Source organism: Myripristis murdjan, chromosome 13 (genome assembly GCF_902150065.1).
Source record: "Myripristis murdjan chromosome 13, fMyrMur1.1, whole genome shotgun sequence".
Taxonomy (NCBI): Eukaryota; Metazoa; Chordata; class Actinopteri; order Holocentriformes; family Holocentridae; genus Myripristis; species Myripristis murdjan.
The window spans coordinates 33,270,265-33,288,765 of NC_043992.1; the positions used below are offsets into that span (position 1 = coordinate 33,270,265).

At 42.9% G+C, this 18,501-nt stretch overlaps 2 protein-coding genes across 2 annotated transcripts in view; both read left to right on the forward strand.

Annotated features, from left to right (window-relative positions):
• Positions 1–220: 220 nt before the first annotated feature.
• Positions 221–2,548, forward strand: txndc17 (thioredoxin domain containing 17). The gene is made up of 4 exons (XM_030067190.1): positions 221–526; positions 624–705; positions 1,682–1,757; positions 2,057–2,548. Exons 1-4 carry the CDS (start codon positions 382–384, stop codon positions 2,123–2,125), a joined length of 372 nt encoding a protein of 123 aa, XP_029923050.1. The 5' UTR covers positions 221–381; the 3' UTR covers positions 2,126–2,548.
• Positions 2,549–3,019: 471 nt separating this feature from the next.
• Positions 3,020–18,501, forward strand: part of nxn (nucleoredoxin) — a 54,089-nt gene continuing 38,607 nt past the window's right edge. The window contains exon 1 of the mRNA XM_030067125.1: positions 3,020–3,542. Within this exon, the coding sequence (XP_029922985.1) occupies positions 3,234–3,542 (309 nt within the window). The 5' untranslated portion in view covers positions 3,020–3,233. The remainder of the gene's footprint in view (positions 3,543–18,501) is intronic.

An 18,501-nucleotide genomic window follows, 5' to 3' on the forward strand; every position in this document is an offset into this window, starting at 1 on the left:
GGACAAAGAGGAAGTCGATTGAAACAAGTACGGATCGCCACGTAGGTCAAACACAACCGCCGTTGCGTTTTTTGATTACCTGTCGTCATCGGCTACTTTTAACGTTACAATATTGTATGTTTAGTTTATTGAACCTTTTGTTGTGCTGATTTCTGTTTAGGCGCACTTGTCCATTATGGTTTTGATGCCCTTGTTGCAATTAGTATTTGAATGCACGGCCCCTTTAAGAACCTTTGCACAAACAGGAAGTGTTATCACTGAAGTTTTGCTCCTCCTGTCCTCAGTATATTTTGCACTCCTGTGATTTTGGAGACCAGAGACCACTTGACTCTCACTTTTAGCAGTGCCTTTCACAACTGAGCTCTTTGTAGTTTTAAAAAAATGGCCCACTACGAAGAAGTAAATGTCCGTGGCTATGATGAATTCTGCCAAGCCGTCTCTGACAGGAAGGGAAAGGACATTTTCGCCTACTTCTCTGGGGATAAAGACGCTCAGGGGAAGAGCTGGTGTCCGGACTGTGTAGCGGGCAAGTCTGATCATTGTGCTGCTAGACTGTGTCATGTTTAGTGGACCTGCAGTGCATCATTCACTCCGTTTTAACAGCTTTTCTCCCTCCACCTCAGCCGAGCCAGTTGTAAGAGGAGAGATGTCTCACCTTCCTGAGGGCTCTGTTTTCATCTACTGCCAAGTTGGACAGAGGGACTAGTAAGTATTATATCCTCCTGTGTTCCCACGTTTCGTGTTAAAATGTCAACCACATCACAGCCTCGGGACTCAGTCAGATGACACCTGATGTCACTAAACACTACAGCACATGATCGAGGTAGATTTCATTTTACATTTGGATAATTCTTCAGTTTGGGTTTCTCTTGACTTCTTAAAATGTAAGAAAATACAATCTCTAGAAGCCTCTTTTATCTATCAGATTATTGCTTTTATTTTCTTAGGAATCCATTCCTGTGGATGTCATGTAAAATGTAAATTTACATTTTAAGCTTCTAGATGCCACATCCATGCAGTGCCACATAGAATGGGTGCAGCAGATTTAAATGCCCAGACAGCCACATGCATAGTGTCAGTAAAATGGACATGTGTGATATACATGTCATTCCAAGGTACTAGACAAGGTAATTGGCACATAGGAGAAAATACAGATTTTTTTTTATTTATTTTTTTTTTTTCAGAGACAAGCCAGAGGCAACCTCAGGGTGAACAAAGGAAGAAAATATTATTCAGTGTGTTTCTTGAACAGCTGACTTCAAGTTTTGTCAAAGTGACTCTGCTCGCCTGTCTGGGAAAGGAAACAACTCTGCTGCTGCTCCTTTGCATCTTAAAAATCTTTCTGAAATTTTGAAATTGAGTTGGTTTGCATTCACGCAATAAGAGTAACAAATTTGGAGTCGGTCACATATGGATGCTCTGTAAAGGATGGATTTGAGAAGTGCATATTACTGAAGATATATGTGAAAGGGTCCAACGTTTAGGCTCCCACCTGTCAGACTAACTGTATACAGTGAATTCTGCATATTTACTAAGTTCTTGCCCAAATGCTGTTTTAAGAAGTCAAATATCCTGTGGAAAATTTTTCAGCCTGCTCTCACAAATTTAGTATTATTCTAAGACTACATATATCAGCTGCCTACTAAGTTTTTTTTTTTTTTTTTTTTTTTTCATCTCTCAGCTGGAAGAATCCAAATAATGACTTCAAGAAGACACTGAAGCTGAGCGGCGTTCCCACGCTGATGCGATACGGCACAGTAAGACTGACTTCCAGCTATTCTGATGTGCTTATTTGACTGACACGGATTCTACTTAGTCTAGTCTCTTACTTGTAATGTTTTAAAGAAATGTCCCTTTATTTCAAGACAAAGTTTTATATATACCAGTTAAGCATACCAAATTCTTCGCACAGGATCCCTCATGAACCTCTGCTACCATTCACAGTTTCACAGTAGTGACTCGTGCGTGAAGTGCATTAGTCTGATTCAGGCAGGAGAGGCTCCTCTGTTGTACCTGTGTTGAAAGACCTCCATCTGTCTCTGTCTGTTTGTTGCAGCCTCAGAAGCTGGTGGAGGAGCAGTGCTTCAAAGCCGAACTGGTGAGGATGATGTTCACCGAGGACTGAGGGATTAAATCCTAATTTTCCAACACAAATCACTCAAGATGTACTTGCTGTTGTCTTACTACACATTTCATTTGCCACTACTCAGATTCTACAACACCCAGTAATACATGAAGTCAGTCCGCAGCTGCAGCCTCACACTTACAACCCATTGTATAACACTATGATTTTTATACTGGAATATCTGCAAGAGAAACATGTAGAAGAAATGAAGGAATACATGTTGTCTCCATATGGTTGGAATTGCTTAATCTTGAACTGTAATTGTACCCCAAATATTTTTTTTTATTGAATTTGGTTTCCTGTGTCAACATCTGTTTGTTTAAGTCTTGTCAGTGTTCTCCTGTGTGTGTCGGCGTGTTGGTGTGTGTGTGTGTGTATGGTTTCCTTGCAGTAGAGCACAATAAAACTTGAGTCGATGTTTAACATCACGTATAAGGTGTTTTCCTATAATGAACACTAGGTGTCTCCCTACGCATAGGAATGCACACTGCCTTGCGGCTCTCACCAATGCAGCTGTAGCCTTGGTGATATTTGCAGAAATTAATGTGTATTATTGTTGAAATCTAATCAATTCAGGTTTTAAAATGCTATTAAAACTATATAGTGCTTTTTCTTGTTTATTCGTTTGTTTTTTAATACGGTAAACCCCCGATTCATGCTGCTTTTGACTAAAAAAAAAAAAAAAGTCAGTTTTAGGGTAGAGTACATGTATAATCTGATTTTTAAAAAGATTTAACCAATATTTCCTATGCTTAAGACATCTATAAAACTACATAGGTTGGGCTGGTGCTACAGTGTCGCCGCTGTAGTCTTAACTGTTTGTCGGGATGAAAGTGTGTGCTTTGGAGAGAGAGAAAAAAAGAGCGCAATCAGTGTTGCAGTCAGGGCGATATAACCGGAGCGCATTCCTGCACAGCGCTCACACTGGAGGGACGAGCAGCGGGGAGAGACGGGAAGCCGGCCGTCCGCAGCGTCTACAGGGCTGGGAGCTCAACCAAAACCCAAAATTGGAGACAGAGGGAGTGTTGGTTGTCGCCGAGCCTAGCGGTTTCATGTGCAGCAGTGTTGGCTGAAGGGCAATATTGTGTTTTGAAGGACTGTAGCGGCGATGTCGGAGTTTCTGGTGAATCTACTCGGGGAGCGGCTTGTCAACAGTGAGAAAGCCGAGGTAGACGTGCAGTCGCTGGGCGCCAAGCTGTCCTTGGTCGGGCTCTTCTTTGGATGTAGCCTGAACGCCCCGTGCAAGCAGTTCAACGCCAGCCTGTGCGACTTCTACAGCAAATTCAAAAAGACGTCCGAACATAAAGACAAATTGGAAATCGTCTTCATCTCGTCTGATCAGGACCAGAAACACTGGCAAGACTTTTTACAGGAGATGCAATGGCCTGCGTTACCTTTCAAAGACAGACACAAAAAGGTAAGGTTGGTGATGATGGTGGTGATGATGATGATGATGATGGTGAGGAGGAATACAGTGTCAGGGAGGTGGATAACCTGGAGATACCTAGTCTGCTGTCTAGTGGTTTGAAACCCCCTGTAAGAGCCTTAGGCCATGCCTGCCTCGTCCCCCAGTGCACAGGTGTACTCGTTTAATTTGGGTCATGATTTTTTTTTTTTTTTTTTTTTTTTTTTCTAATTAACTTGTGTCAGGCAGCTTCCCACAGAGCTGACTTGAGTCATCAGCAAAAAGTTGATTTTTAATTTTATTCGCTTTTTTAGTCAGACATTGTCAGCTGCAGACCTTATTCGGTGAACTGCATTTAGTGCATGACACACACACACACACACACCTCTTCATATGTATGGTACACATACATTCTAATATTCTGCAGTCAGTCACCTTGAAAAAAAAATAGTCATTTATTCATTTGGTATTGCACTGATGCTATGGAAAATAAAGTCAGTGAAATGTCAACAGTGTTTGTCCAGAATAATAATTACAGACTTTAGGCATGTCTTGAGATTTATTTTTTATTTTTTATTTTTTGCCATGTTTCTGCCTTGCAACAAAGCTCATTGATGATAACACTCGGTGGAGAGCAGGCCTAAGTTATCCTTGTCTTAATTATTTTCAGATAAGCTAAATGTGGCAGGCCGGAAATTCCCAAATTGTGAGGTATTGATAAGAAAGGAAACAGATGGAGGGACTGAATTTCCTTTTGTCACTCCTTTTTCCATTCCCTAATGTCTTTGTGTGAGGAATTGTAACAGGTATCCAAAAATTCAGCTCCGGTTGTATCTGCAAATATATACTAAGAAGAATCTGTGTTATTTTCTTGCATTTTATTTCTGCTTCTGCCATTATGCAGGTTAAAGCTTGTAGGCTACACAGTAAAAATCATTTTGAATTATCTCATCATTGGAAATACCAGAGTTTTCTTCATTACTAAGTATTTTAATATTTGCTTATTTTTGTAAAACATAGCAGAAGTTGAATTTTATTCTGTTCAGTATATATGTTTATATTTAGCCTACCTGGCATCCTCTCCATTATGTTTAGTTAAAGGTTTAACAATTGCATATAAATAAACTACAATAAAAAGAGAAATAATTTTATCATAATACTATCTGGTATTGTATTAAATTGTATTGATCTGGCCCATATATGTATTATTACATATTTAATTGTACAACACTGTTGTGAAAAATAGATTTGATAAGCAATTTTGATATTTAAGTTCAGTCTTGCCCTGTCCCTTTTGTTCAGAAATGACACTGCCCTACAGTTCCCCCCACCAAAAACAAAACAAAACAAAACAAACAAACAAAAAAAACACACACACACAATCTCCAACATAAATTCTGATTTCTTATAACAAAATTAAAATCATATCTGCCAATGACTATGATTCCCAGTCATGGAGTGATGTGTTTCAAATTGTAGCTGCATTTCCATGAAGCTACAGCTTCTCAAATTATAGGGGTGTGTGTGTGTGTGTGTGTGTGTGTGTGGTGTGCGGATGTTCTGGACATTGTGTGTTGCAGCTGTGATTTACTGAGCAGGATCTGGGTGGGCCATCCAAGTGTCCTGTTGGCAGCACAGAGCAAAATGTAAATCTTAGCGCTGGTGAGACAAAAACAAAAGCATTTTGCTCAGCTGTAGTTACACAGGATCAGTCATTCAATTCAGGGAATGCTCATTTTGTGTGCAAAGTTAAATGCAGCTCTGGCTTCAGTTGTCTAAATGGTGGTAATGAGTTTGTAATGAGTTTTTTTTTTTATTGTTGTTGGTGTTGGTGTTTTTTTTTCCCCCAGAAAAATGTTTCAGAAAGTAATAAAAACAAAAATGTAGATGTCAAAAGATAAACTAATTTTCTTCTTGCGTTGTAATTGGGCAAATGTAACTGTAATATTCTAGCATGTTTAGCCAGGTTAAACTAAATTCCACCAAATCTGTGCATTTTCCTATTCCGTCTTTGGTCATAGAAGCTCACCTTTTCTTGTGGAGGTAACGTGTGCTGCAGCCTGAGTCCCTGTCCTCATAATGGTTTTCAGATTGCCAGTGATGGCTGCTGGTTGTCTTCATCACGGGGTCCAGGTGTGAAAAAGAGGTGACTGAGATAATAATGACAGAGGAGTGGGGGTCGTCTTGGGTGGAGCAAAACAATTGCCACATTGCAGCGTTATTGTATTCTGAATGCTTCCGGAAAATATACGTGGCATCAGCAGCCATTGTTCATATTCCTGTGCAGCCATTGGTTGTCAAAGAATAGAGCAATGCAATTATGGATTTTTTTTTTTTTTTTTTTTTTTTTTTTTTTGCAGAGGCATGCAGTTTTGCCGTTGTTTAGGGTTTTTTTTCCCCCTAACCTTTTGGCCTGTTGTCCAATTAGAAGCCAGCAGTGAAATCTCATGTACCATTCATTAACTTGTGCAAGGTAACAGCGCTGGAACCATGTGACATCTCCAAGAGGAAGAGCTTTTTTTTTTTTTTTTTTTCGTCCACTTTATTCAAGGCCATGTGTAGCACATTGCTCCATCCTCCACTGAATTCATGATGCATTCATGTCAGTATTCAAATATTATCACAAGGTTATAGCGGTTCTGCAGCTCTGGGTTCTGCATTTATTTACAATGCTGCATTTCTCCTGTCCATTCGGTTTGTGTTTATCGTGTGAGTGCCAGTGTAGCCCCCCCTGGCACTAAAACGTCCACCTTCAAGGAAAATTAGTTTTAATTCACAGTTTAGGTAGTTGTTGCTCTCAGTGTATTGTTGTCTCATTAATTAATTGCCTATTGTGTGGGGATTTGTGTATCTTGGGAGAGACTCAATATGGTCAACTCAAAATATGGCATGGAGTTTGAGGGTATTAAATCCTTGAGCATGGTAAAATATTTATCTTTGAAAAGTGCTGGGGCAGCAGGGGAGACATTTTGGTTTAATTTGGCTCGACGAATTCAGGTTGTTTTGCACTGGAAAATCATATCTGGCAAGTCTTACTTTTAGCAGTTGAACGAGTGTGAAGTTAGGTGGTAAACAGTTTGATTGCAGATCATCTCTGATTCGGTTCTGAGCAGGAGAGGAGCCGAGACCGCGCAAGATGTGCCCAGATCGGTGAGTGTGAACGCTGCGGCCATTGACAAATATCTGTGTGCCGCAGAGAGACCCAATTGGCCAGTGATGTTGACCTAGTGGAGGGCTGTGTTGATGTTGTGGCTCTGGGAAGAGTAAGTGGCCCACTCACCCCCCTCTCCGGCATAGCTGGGCTCTTTTTGAGTTACTGCGAGCAGAACTCATCTCCTGGCAAAGGATGCAATTTTTCCTCAATCGTTTCTTTCAGAGCCTCATCACCCACCTTGGCCCTTCATCCTCTCCTACTGTACAGCCCCCCCTCCACACACACACACTCACACACACACTCACACTTGGCCCTGTACTGGGCCGAGTTGGGTTTCTCCGACACGAGGTTTTCCTCTTTTCTTTCTCTTCACGTCTATCCAGGCCTTTCCAATTGCTGGAAATGTTTATTTAATCAGGAAGGGATAATCTGGACTGGAGGCACACAAAGGAACGACGGCCCTGTGCACTGTCGTACCTCTCCTCTGCACATCTCCACATAATCTGTCCTAGAAACCAGCAAACACTGTCATGCACTTCTTTGGTGGTTTTGTGACTAATACAAGCAGACTGAGAAGCTGAATTGGCTCTCCAGTGAATGAATGAGTTGTCAATGAATGGTGTTTAATTATTTCCATATGTGCATGCCTCAGTTTGAAAACTAGAGGATAGTTTGTTACCAGAGAGTGTTACATTTTAAGGCTTACAAAACAAGTACAGCTTTTTGGCTGCTCATCGAGTTCCTGTTCGTTTTTAATTTCATGTGTGGAAACACTCCAGGCTATTTTCTTTTTATTATTTGATATTTTCCATCCCAAAGTTGCTGTCACACAAAGGCCATTGAGTCTGAGGGTTTCTTCTTCATATCATATCCAGTGTGTGTCTGAAGGGACCCTTGGACAGCAAGTTTTAGTGAGTGGATGCCCGCCTGTTGTTGAGGGAGGCACAGCTGTCTGTGAGAGGAGTGTCTTGGCTCGCTGGCACTGCCTTACATGGACTTGTGCAGCAGGAGTGGGAGAGTTCCATGTAAATCAATTAAAGCCTCGGCCAAGTCTATGTGAAAGCCCAGCTCTACCAATGGGGGCGAGCAAACTGTGACGCTGCCAGTGCTGCTCCTGTAGGTCTTGGAGGGGGAGGATCACATCTCAGTGAGAGAAAGGCCTCTTGTTCAGTCCTCGGGGCCGGCGGTTCTGCGCTTCAGCAAGCCCCCAGAGACAGGGCGCCCGTTCTCTGGGCTCAATGCCACATCTGCAGGCGGCTTCGGAGAGGGGCTAAGGGTGCCTGTCATCAATATGTCGCTGATCTGATGAAAATTGTGTTGCACCCTGCCTATCATGTACCCCAGCCCTATACATGGTGCCTGCTTTTAATTTCAGTAAACACGACTGGAATAAAATAAAAAAAAAAAGCGGAGCTGCTTTATCTGCAAGTGATAAAACCCAGCTCTTGATCTTTTTCTGTGCTTTGCTCGGTGTTGGCCTGCGTGCTTGCATGTTCTTTTGCGTGTTGTTTTCACACAGTTAAGTCTTGTATTAAGCAAGGATACACTCTCTCACCAATTTTGTTCAAGCTGATTGTAGATCAAATAAGATTCAGAAGGATATTACATGCCGTTCTTGTAGACTTTGCATATGATCTAACCCCATGTTGTCCCCCATGCATGCAAGCAAAAACAAATATCTGACATGCTTATCTGAAGGGGCAGGTCTAAACATCAAAACGCAAAAGAAAAAAAATGTTGCAAGAATCAACAGTAAGCTCACTATTCCCAATCAGCCATATGAACCTAGAAGTTGTATATAACCAGGATGTATATAACCAGGATGTGTGGGATCCAGCGATGGGGACTCCGTGAATGATGGGACCTCCAGGCTTATTTTAGCAAAGAAAAGCATCAGTGTGGAGAACAAAAGCAGAAACCTCAACCACAATGTTTGCATCTTGCACAACAATGTTCCTCGTTGTTACAACATGGGTTTTGCATCCTGGGGAAATATTTCCTAGAATAACCTAAAAAAAATTAAAATATTTAACCGCAAAGCGCTGCGCAGAATGCTTTTGAATATGCCGGGTGATCACAATGTCCACACAGTATCTAGAATGGGCAAATTCATAATTCCTCAAATGGTTAATTAATGAAGGAAGAAGGGAGGAGGATGCCAGGACTGTCGCGAACATCAGGAAGTGTGGCCTAGCGTGATCTGCCGCTCCAAAGAAGGCTTGCAAACTGGAAACGGTGGCACTTTCTTGTGGATTTTCTGTGTCCTTCAAAACACAAAGAGGATTAAGTAAATAACCCAAAGTTAGAACTGAAACCAAATACAAAGTGAGCTAATCCTTACACCAAGCCCTCTGACCCTGTCAGATTAAATGACTAGTGAAACCCCGGCCACAGCTGAAGCAAAGTTTTATGTTAATATTTTGCATCGCAGAATGAGAGAGCTATTATTTGTAATTTTGAAATTTAGAGTTATGTCAAGTAAGAAAAATGAGCTATTAACTCTCTGCCTTAGGGAATTTGTGCAGCCACCACCTGTTTATGTTTTTTATTATTATTATTTTTTTCCCTACCACTCACTTCCTAGCTTTGGAGAAACTCTTTCCTCACACACTTGAGTGATTTAGGGGGTAATTGAAACATTTTTGTTGTCAAGGTTGTAATTGTCAAACTAAATTGTGTTGACACAATATCTATAACGAGATAGTAAATGTTCTTAAATTACATGCCGTGCACAACTGAATTATCCCAGCAGCGAATAAATACATAGCACAGGCTTTCTGAAGCGATTCAGGCTGAAAACATTCATTTTATCAGGGTTTGCATCAGAGTTTGCATCTCGTAAGTGTGTTTTCTTTTTTTTTTTTTCTTTTTTTTTTTTTTTATTGAATTGATTGGATTTCCACTATTTGTGGATAGGTTCAGTCAAAAATCGTGGAGGTGAGGTAATACTTAATACAGATCACTATGCCTGCTACCATGTGACCAAATCTCTTTGAGACAACAATGTAAACAAAATCTTCAAGTAAACTGATGCATTTATACTTCCCCTGCGTGCTACTAGTGTAACTAAACCATTGCTATTGCCATTACTAGACTCTACTCATGTATCTTTGTGTTTGTTTTGTTTTTTTACCGCATTCCCCTTTTTTTTCGGTGATGTCTCAGGTTACACAGGCTTATTCTGACCTTCGACAAACCGTTACCTTGACTCTGGGTTTGAGTGTCTGTGCCTGGCTGCCGTCCTGTAGTTTTTAATGTGATTCTATTGTCCTGCAGCTGCGAGTCCTTGTTGCCGTGCGCCATGTTTGACAAGAGCTTATGTGAGGAATGTGGGCAGACACCTGCTCCTCCGCAGCGCGAAGGGCTGGAGGGCAAGGAAACGGCGTGTTAGTGAGTGAAGGCTGTGGACGCTTGGCAATGCCAACTGTTACCTCTCGCACCGAGCTTGTGTTACTGTCTCCCTTCGCTGCCATTGTATCCTCTTCACTGCGAGATCTGTACTGTTATGAGAGGCGACAGTGGAGATCTCATCGTAGGTGAAGCTCGGGGGCTTAAGTTACCCATCTGAGAGTTGGCAAAACAGACGAGCTGTGTGCCTCGTAAACTCCATTCCCGCTTTGCAACCCAATCTGTTTTTACTTCCGTTATCTGCCTGTAAACGACAGCACACAATAGCTGTAAGGCTGTGACCTCAGCCTGTGGTCCATGAACCGCTGAAATGATACTCTGGGACTGGCTTTTCCTCTTTTGTCCCCGTACTCTCCAGCTGGACCATTCCTGGAGCCCCTGTGGTTTTCAGCCAGAACTTTTCCAAAGCAGAGTGACGTTAAAGATAACAGACGCAGCCCCTGTCTTGGCCGCGGTGTCTGCACTAACACTCAGATGAGAACAACAGATGATTCATCTGCTTACGTATATTATCCCAAACCAGCCTAATTGCCGCATACTTACCAGGCAGATCATCCAAACACATGCAGCAGAAAGTTAAGCATGCAGGCGCTTGATATTAATTTTGGACTCCACTGATGACAGCAAAGCAGCTTAGACCGAGCTTCTCTCCATGGAAATAAACAGATGGTTGTTATTTCATTTCATAAATCCATCCTCATCTGCTCTGTTCCACCCAACCCCGCTTTTTTTCCCCTTTTTTTTTTTTTTTCATAATGTTGCTGCCACATACGGGTTAATGTGGAAACATGGAGGTTTGTTGCTCCTTTTCTCTGTGCTGAGAATACTTCACGGACGGGTTGTTGTGCCTGGACCCTCCCCCAGTCAATCCTCTGGTCTCTAATTGCCCCACACCGCAGCTCAGCAGCCCTTTCCAACATAATAACAGCACAGCCGCCCCAGGGGCATCCTGCCATCCGGAGCTGTCTTTCGTTTTCCTTTTTGTTATCTCACCGAGATTGAATGTTGGCTCTTTTGTGACTACCCTGTTCCCCCCCCCCCTCGATCGTCGCTGCTGATCGTATGTCCAAAGATAAATCAAAGCAACAATGCGTGTACAGCACGCTCTTGCTGGGGCCTGGTTTTAAGAGTCACTGAAAGATGATAAAACGATTCCCTAACTCCTTTAGGATATCTGCTCCACCAGTGAGTGGCAGTGTTGATTTTATGTAAATTTATTCATAGTGTGAGAATTTCTATCTTGACAAGTTTCCCCTTGGATGATAACCCTTTCCCTTCCATGTGACCGCCTCCCTCCCATGATGAAGCACCGCTGGGGATGCAAGGTGTAAATTTCCTCTCCGTGGTGTTTTCATCGAAGTGTAACCGCTCACCGGGCCAACACACCCGCTGCCTCAGCTTGTAGCCTGGCACACTGGCACCAGCCCTGCCGTCTTGCCTACAATTGAGCTGTTGCATGAAGCTGAGGGATTTGCTGACAGGTACTCAATGCTGGTGTCTGTATGTAACATAAGCCAAATAATTTTGGTCATTGATTTTGACCACAGCACCGATCGTACCATCTTTCATTATTGAGAACAGTGCTGTCTTTCATTTTTGATCATAGCTGAGTTGTGTGCATACAATAGGCTATGGTGTGCAAGGAGGGCTGGTAGTATAGAGAAAGAGATGGGAGTTCAGTCAGTCCCTCAGGCAAAGTGTGTGTGTGTGTGTGTGTGTGTGTGTGTGTGTGGGTATGGAGAAAATGCTCTGCTCTGCTATGCTATGCTCTGCTGGGCTTTGTGGGACTTCTAAAGCTACGTGACAGAAAGAGCACAGAGTAGCATCCAATGCACATCTCTCTGGAAAAGAAGATGGATGTAAACAGCAAGTGGGAGTAAAAAAAAAAAAAAAAAGTGTAAAGAAAGTCACTTGGGAGGGCTGGAGAGCAAATGTAAGATGCTCAAAACAAGTATAAATAGATGGACAACAGACTCTTAAGAACTTTATTGAATACCTAGAAAACAATGAAATTAAAATTGGAAAGAAAATACAATTGGTTTGCACAACAGGTTTTTTTCTACTAGTACTCAGTGGGCCATACTACACTCTGCAATGGTCTGTTTTCGATTACGGGGACATTATCTACACTTTTTTTGCTCACCATTGTATTTTACAAGAAAAGGTTAGCTGGTCATCTTTAAAAAAAAAAAAAAATACAATGGGAGTTTCATTGGCTGTTATTTACCCATAAGGTGCTTATTAAAAATGACTCTACCTGTGTTCTCTAATTAGTTTGAAAAGACATCATGGTGCTAGATCATAACATCTCCAGGTCTTAGAGCTGGGCAAAACTTATTTTACATGCTTTGCTCCAAACTAGAAACTGAATTAGTTAATTTACATCACTTATTTCTGACTTTTTTTTTTTTTTTTTTTTTTTTTTTGTGCGTTTGTATTTGCTTTGTTTGAATTGCGTCTGTCTGGCTTTTGTAGGCTATATGACAGACTGTGACCTTGTGCATTTTTGTGTGTGTGTGTGTGTATACATGTCTATGGCCTCTCCTGCAAATTAGACCTCGGTCTCGGTGAGATGACCTATTTAGAAAAGGAATCAATCAATCAGTCTTGAGGAAAAAGGCAGATATAGGGAGAGTTATCCTTTTTTTAGCGGAGAGACTAGTCTTTTTCCTGTATATGGAGTGCCTTGGACAGTGTTTTCGGTAAGCTACATCTCAACAGTGGCTCAGTGACAGCCCATCAGCAGGCGCACCACCACACACTCCCACACACACACGCCAGCCCCATTCACTCATGACAGTGAACCTGAAGATGTTAAAGGTTCCCTACCTGTGTCACTATGAGCACCAGAGGAAGCCGAACAATCAGAAAATCCAGAAATAGCACTTTGTCACCGTCTTTTATGACAGTTGAAAGCAGCTTGCACTCCGGCACTCCGTCTCCACTGGGAGAATCGCACGGCTGCGATCAGTCCAAGTCACCTAATCGTCTTCATCTCCGGGAGCTCACAACCAATTAGCGCTTCCAATGCCTCCCCCCGCCAAAAAAATGCCCCTCCCCACTTATTTCTGACTTGCGGGTTTAGATGTGTTTGTATTTCAGTGTTTTAAGGCATTCATACCACATGTGATTTTCTTTTTCTTTTTCTTTTTTTTTGTGACACTGCTGACCTCACATAACTTGGATTAGCTGGTTCTCACTGATGGTTGATCCTTGCTTTCCCCCACGACAGATGTGAAATTTACGAGCGAGCTGTTAATCTCCAATGGGATAATGAGGCGGATGAGTAGATAGTCGTGTGTCTAATAAGGTTAGATGGCTTCCCGAAAAGAAAAAAAAAAAAATCTTTTTCCATAATATGGAATCAGCTCTTTAAGCCAGTCTTCATGGCATTAGCATGGCAGCAAGTCAAGAGTCTAACAGTTGCGGAGGAGAACTAAAAGCATCTGCATCTTCAAACATATTTTATGTCGGCGCTCAGCAACTCGACGAGACTCAGGAATTTCGTTGCTAATTTGCGTGCTCGCCTTGCATTCGTCGGTCTGTTGCTTTAAGAGCGAGTGGAGATTGTGAACCGAATTGAGGGGAATCGGGAGATATTCTCAGCAGATCTCCGGCCTGTGGTTCCCTCATTATTTTTGTAATAGCCACAGGGAAGTCGCTTGGATTTAATTCTCAGGCTCCCGTCAGCTCCTGCTCTATCAGGAGATTGCACACAAACACGGATATTTGCATTTAGACTCGCAGAATGCCTTTCTGATTTCTTGATTATTAATCTAAATATCCCAACTAGTCGGCTTCCAGGTTCATTTAATTTGTGATGCCGGTGCTATTTGACCGCCACAACAATGTGCTCCCCACATAATTACATATTCTATCTTCTTGGAAAACTGGATAGGGTGATATCTCTCATCGGCATCTTGTGTGTTTTTGTGTGTGTGTGTGTGTGTGTGTGTGTGTGCACAAGTCACATGACCCGTTGGACACAAAACACATTCATAAGCCATGATTCAAGGCCGCTGGGTAAGCCAATCCGGAAAACAAATATTATTACACTGCTCCCTATAAACTGAAATGCATTATATTTGCAAGCTTTATGAGAGGCTGTGCTTATTTTTCAGCTCACTGATATGTACACGTCCACTCACAGACTGTGGCAATTCAAACTGCAGCTATTTCATTTCAGTGCGTACAACAAGAGTGGAAAGTGACCAACAAAGTTAGAAAATAGTATGAGGTAACATGAGCAAATTTTCCAAAGCCAAGAATAAGGTCAGCATCATGTAAGTTTCTGTCCAACTTTGAGCACGGAGGCGAATTCAGCTCTTGACAAAAACCGTTCATCCTGTGTTGCTGCAAGCTCTTTACATGGGGTGTGGTGTTTCCAGAAAAGACATGGTGAAGGGTGAAATGCGCCTTGTTTACTGACTTAAGCTGAAAATCGTACAATTTCATCTGACCTCATTGGAGAGACATATTAAGGAATCTGTACAATGTGCAGCAGCAGCAGGCTACATGATGTATTGATGGCATCCCATATGGAGGCTCTGGCACCGTCGGTGTAACAGAGGGAAAATCAGAAGGGGGACTCTGCAAGACCCGGTGACGCTAGCCATGACAGAGTGAAGGTGTGAAATAGCAGGTGCTGATTATCTGAATGAGAGGGATTCCCATTGAGGGCTGAAGGAGAGCAGTGAAGGAGATGCAGGCTGGGCTGGGATCAGTGTTGGCAGCGGTGCAGCAGTGTTAGTGTAGGCCTGGTGCCTCTTTCATGTTTCTGAGTCTAGCTCATGATAATAGCAGCGTACATTTCTGAAGCTGTCACTTCCTATTGTGAAATCCGTAATTGTACGTCTCTGTTATTCAATAAAAGCCCCGCCGCATGCATTCCAAACATACTCCGGCCTGTAGTTACTTTAAGACATGTGTGCAAGTCTAGAAAAAGAGCACGCAAACCCGTCAGGCGCTGGTGGTGGCTGGGAGAGCGTGCCCCCCCCCCCCCCCCCCCCCCCCCCCACCCCCCTGCTGTGGCCATGCTGTGGCTTAGCTATGTCTCTGTGTTGGGGGCTAATCGCTGTTTTGATTAGTCTTTTTTAACCCAATCTGTTTGGGACTCCGCACCGATCCCACGGCCACGTCGAATGAAAGGGTTTATCAGCTTAAGCCTGTTGTAAGGAGCACGAGAGGTCTCATCTTTTCACGGAGGAACGGGGGCAGCCCTCGGACACAAGTGGCCAGGCAATTAGAGACGCCGGAGCCTCAAAGAGAGATTACTGGCGCAGAAGGTTGTGGCCAGCGTCTTTCTTCTGCTGCACGTTGTTAACTCATTGTTGAGCGGCGCGATGATTGACTCGATTCCCAAAGGGCACTGGAGGGAGAGATAACTCAACACAGCCGTGGGGCTCCAATCAGGGGAAGATGCACTGGAAGGCAGCGTGAAAAATTATGAACTTGCAAACTATTGCTCATAGAGTTGGTGTGCCGCGGCCGGCCCGCCTGATGCCGACCGGAGCCGCGGCCGGCTTTGGTTTTCGGTGGTAAAGTTATCCAGAAGTAGACGCGCACACATCCTATCTTCAAAATAAAAGCATCACCACTGCTTCTAAGGTATTAAGAGTTTTATTTTTGTAAACAACCGGAAGTGACTGTACTTTGCACAATCGCTAGCTTGAGTTATCCGAAAACGTCGAAGCAATTTTCAAAACAGACGTTATTTGGACAAACTGACCACATATTTGGAATCTACATAGTTACTTTCTCGTCTGGAAAAAAAAATAAAACTCAATAAAGTGACATATTAACAGTCGTAAAACGAAAAGTCAAGTCAGCTTTTTTTATGTAGCTACTTCCGGTCAGTGGTGCCGTTAGGGTGAGAAGTGTCCATCGCTCCACACTCAACTTTTTGACCGTTTTGAGTGTACATCCGGGTATTTGCAGTGCACTGCATTTTGTTAGTATTTTCAGTGTGAACGCACTTATGCACTCAAAATACCAAGTGTAAGTGCAGAAGTGTGCGATTTGAGACACAACAATTGTTTGCTGCAGAGAAAGCATGGCCTGACAACCTGATGCAGAGGTAGTAGTGCACATGTTCCCCCTGTTTATATGGACTCTGTGCACGTAATGTGCTTGACACTGTGGGAGCGTTTTGCTGTGGTGGTGCGAACATTTGAAAGTTGACATCGATCCAACCTCTAACATATGCCATGTGTTGGCCTGGATTTACAACGTTAAGGTAGCGAGGTAGCCCACGAGGGAAGTGGTCTGGCACAGTTCACCTAACATTTCCAGTGTACTTTCGATCTTATGGCTACTTTTTTTTTTTTTTTTTTAAATTACATGTCGAACAACCAGCTGCACCAACACAAACGTAGTATGCGGATAGGACTTAAACAGTTAAGTTCAGCTTAAGAGGGCGATCCAAGCGGTCCAAGTATCAGGAAATGTGAGAATGAGGAAGGAAATATTAAAACTCCTTTTTTTGTTGTGGCTAAATCTTTAAAAAATGTTTTCTAAAGCCCTGTCGAAGACCTTCAGCACCGTGTTTTCCCCGTTTCCAAGAGCGACCGACACAATCTTGATCTTGGTTTGAGCGGCCAGTCATCTTTTTCTGTTTGTTAGTGAAAAGTTGAACCTGAAGGCCCATTCGAGGCATTCACACTGCAAAAATGATCTCTGTTAAGTTCCTCAGTAAACAGAGACAGCAAGGCACTAATCAATAATAACTCTCCTCTCTTCCTCGTTGGAACTTCTAATGTGTTGAAAAGGCTTCATCATTGTCTCCGCACACAAAGCCTGAATGTTTTGTTCGGGTGTCTTTATAGCCATTGATGTAGCGGGAACACAGACGTTCTGTTTTATTTCGAGCGATCTTTGTTCCACATGTGACCGGGCCTCTGGGCTTTTGTGCTCAATGTTTGCTCTGTTTGCTTTGTTTGAAGGTAATAAACTCGGAGAGCATGTGTGAGCTTTAAGTGAGAACATTTCTGCTGATGGGACTCCTCGCCTCTGAGGTGTTTGAATTCGAGCAGGAGGTTTTGGGGAAGGACTGGGAGTGCGTAAACACAGACATAATACTTAAACCTCCCTCCGCTCCATCGCTCACCGGGCTGTCACTCGCCACCTGCTCATTTGACATCCTGCTGGCTTTGGAACCAGCAGGTGTGCTCTTTAAGTCCTCAGGTAACCGGTTCACTCTGACAGCCCAGTCCCTGTTGTAGTCAGTTAGCCTGTTTTTTTTTTTCTCCTTTGGTTATAGGTATTATCCATATAGGCCCATGAATAGCCAACTGTTTGTGTGCATACAATCCGCCACAGAAACTCGCAAAGCTGATGAACTGGAGCAGAATAAAGGCCAACTGTGGAGATGAAGGTTTCGTGTCAGGAATGTTAGCGTTTCTGCCAAGTACCTATTCCCCTTCTCTCTTTTCATCTATCATATAATTATGGCGCACGGCAAGAGCCAGAGGTATGCGCTATGTTTTTAATAATGACTGAAAGGGGAATAAGGCGTAAGAATTTATCGTCGCAAATGGCAATGCGGCAACGGTTTTGTCGAGTGTGAATGAAATCGGGTTCACAGTGAGAAAGGTGAGAAGGCCGACCCGCACCAAAAGGCAAACGCTTTGATCTAAGTTTCACCGTTGAGAGTGCAAAAGAGCATTTGAAGTGAAAACGGGGGGCGAATCTGGCCCTACATGCGGACCGGTTCCCCCTCCCGTCCGTAGACATTCCTGTGTGGCCTAACCTCTCGAGACCGAAAGGCACTGCAGACTCTCCATCACTTCCCCTCGCCGCTTTTGTTGCTCCAGGTGTTCACTGTCTCTGCAGCCAAGATGTTCCGCAGGCCGATAAAAACCCTGGCCAAAAATACAGTTAAAGATGAGAAGGTCTGCAGAAAAAATAAAATAAAATATTTGCCAGATTTTTCTGCAAGGCTGTCAAAACTCTCACAGGTGCTTTATGAAACTCTCATCTATGTTTCCTCACTCAGTCGAATCATTTATAATATTCGGCAGGAGCTGAGAGGCTGAGGGAGTGTAAGGAATCCTCGTACTTTGTTGTGGTGATAGGGGAAATCTGGGCTGGGATCTGCCAGTGGGGTGGAGATATGTTCATAATGTATACTATAATTACCTTCTCTAATTACTGACATCAGAGTAGAACGCTGAAATATCAAAGCAACTTTTGCCATTACTCATGTTAAAAGGCTATTATTGGTGGTCTTAGATTTTTTTTTTTTTTTTAAAAGGTACAGCCTCTTCCATAGGGCCGTATTGGAGGATTTAATGGTTAAAGCACAAAACAGTGTCTTAAAGATCTAGTCCTTTATTGATGAAGAGACATATAAGTGCGGTTGTCTATTTTCTGGTTTACAGAGTCACACTGGCATGCTTTTCCTTGACTTTG

Excerpts from the sequence above, each read along its gene's own strand:
- txndc17 (XM_030067190.1), top strand. The coding sequence starts at position 382 with ATGGCCCACTACGAAGAAGTAAATGTCCGTGGCTATGATGAATTCTGC. Across the intron at positions 706-1,681 it reads CAAGTTGGACAGAGGGACTA|CTGGAAGAATCCAAATAATG; the intron begins GTAAGTATTATA and ends TTCATCTCTCAG. Across the intron at positions 1,758-2,056 it reads CGCTGATGCGATACGGCACA|CCTCAGAAGCTGGTGGAGGA; the intron begins GTAAGACTGACT and ends TGTTTGTTGCAG.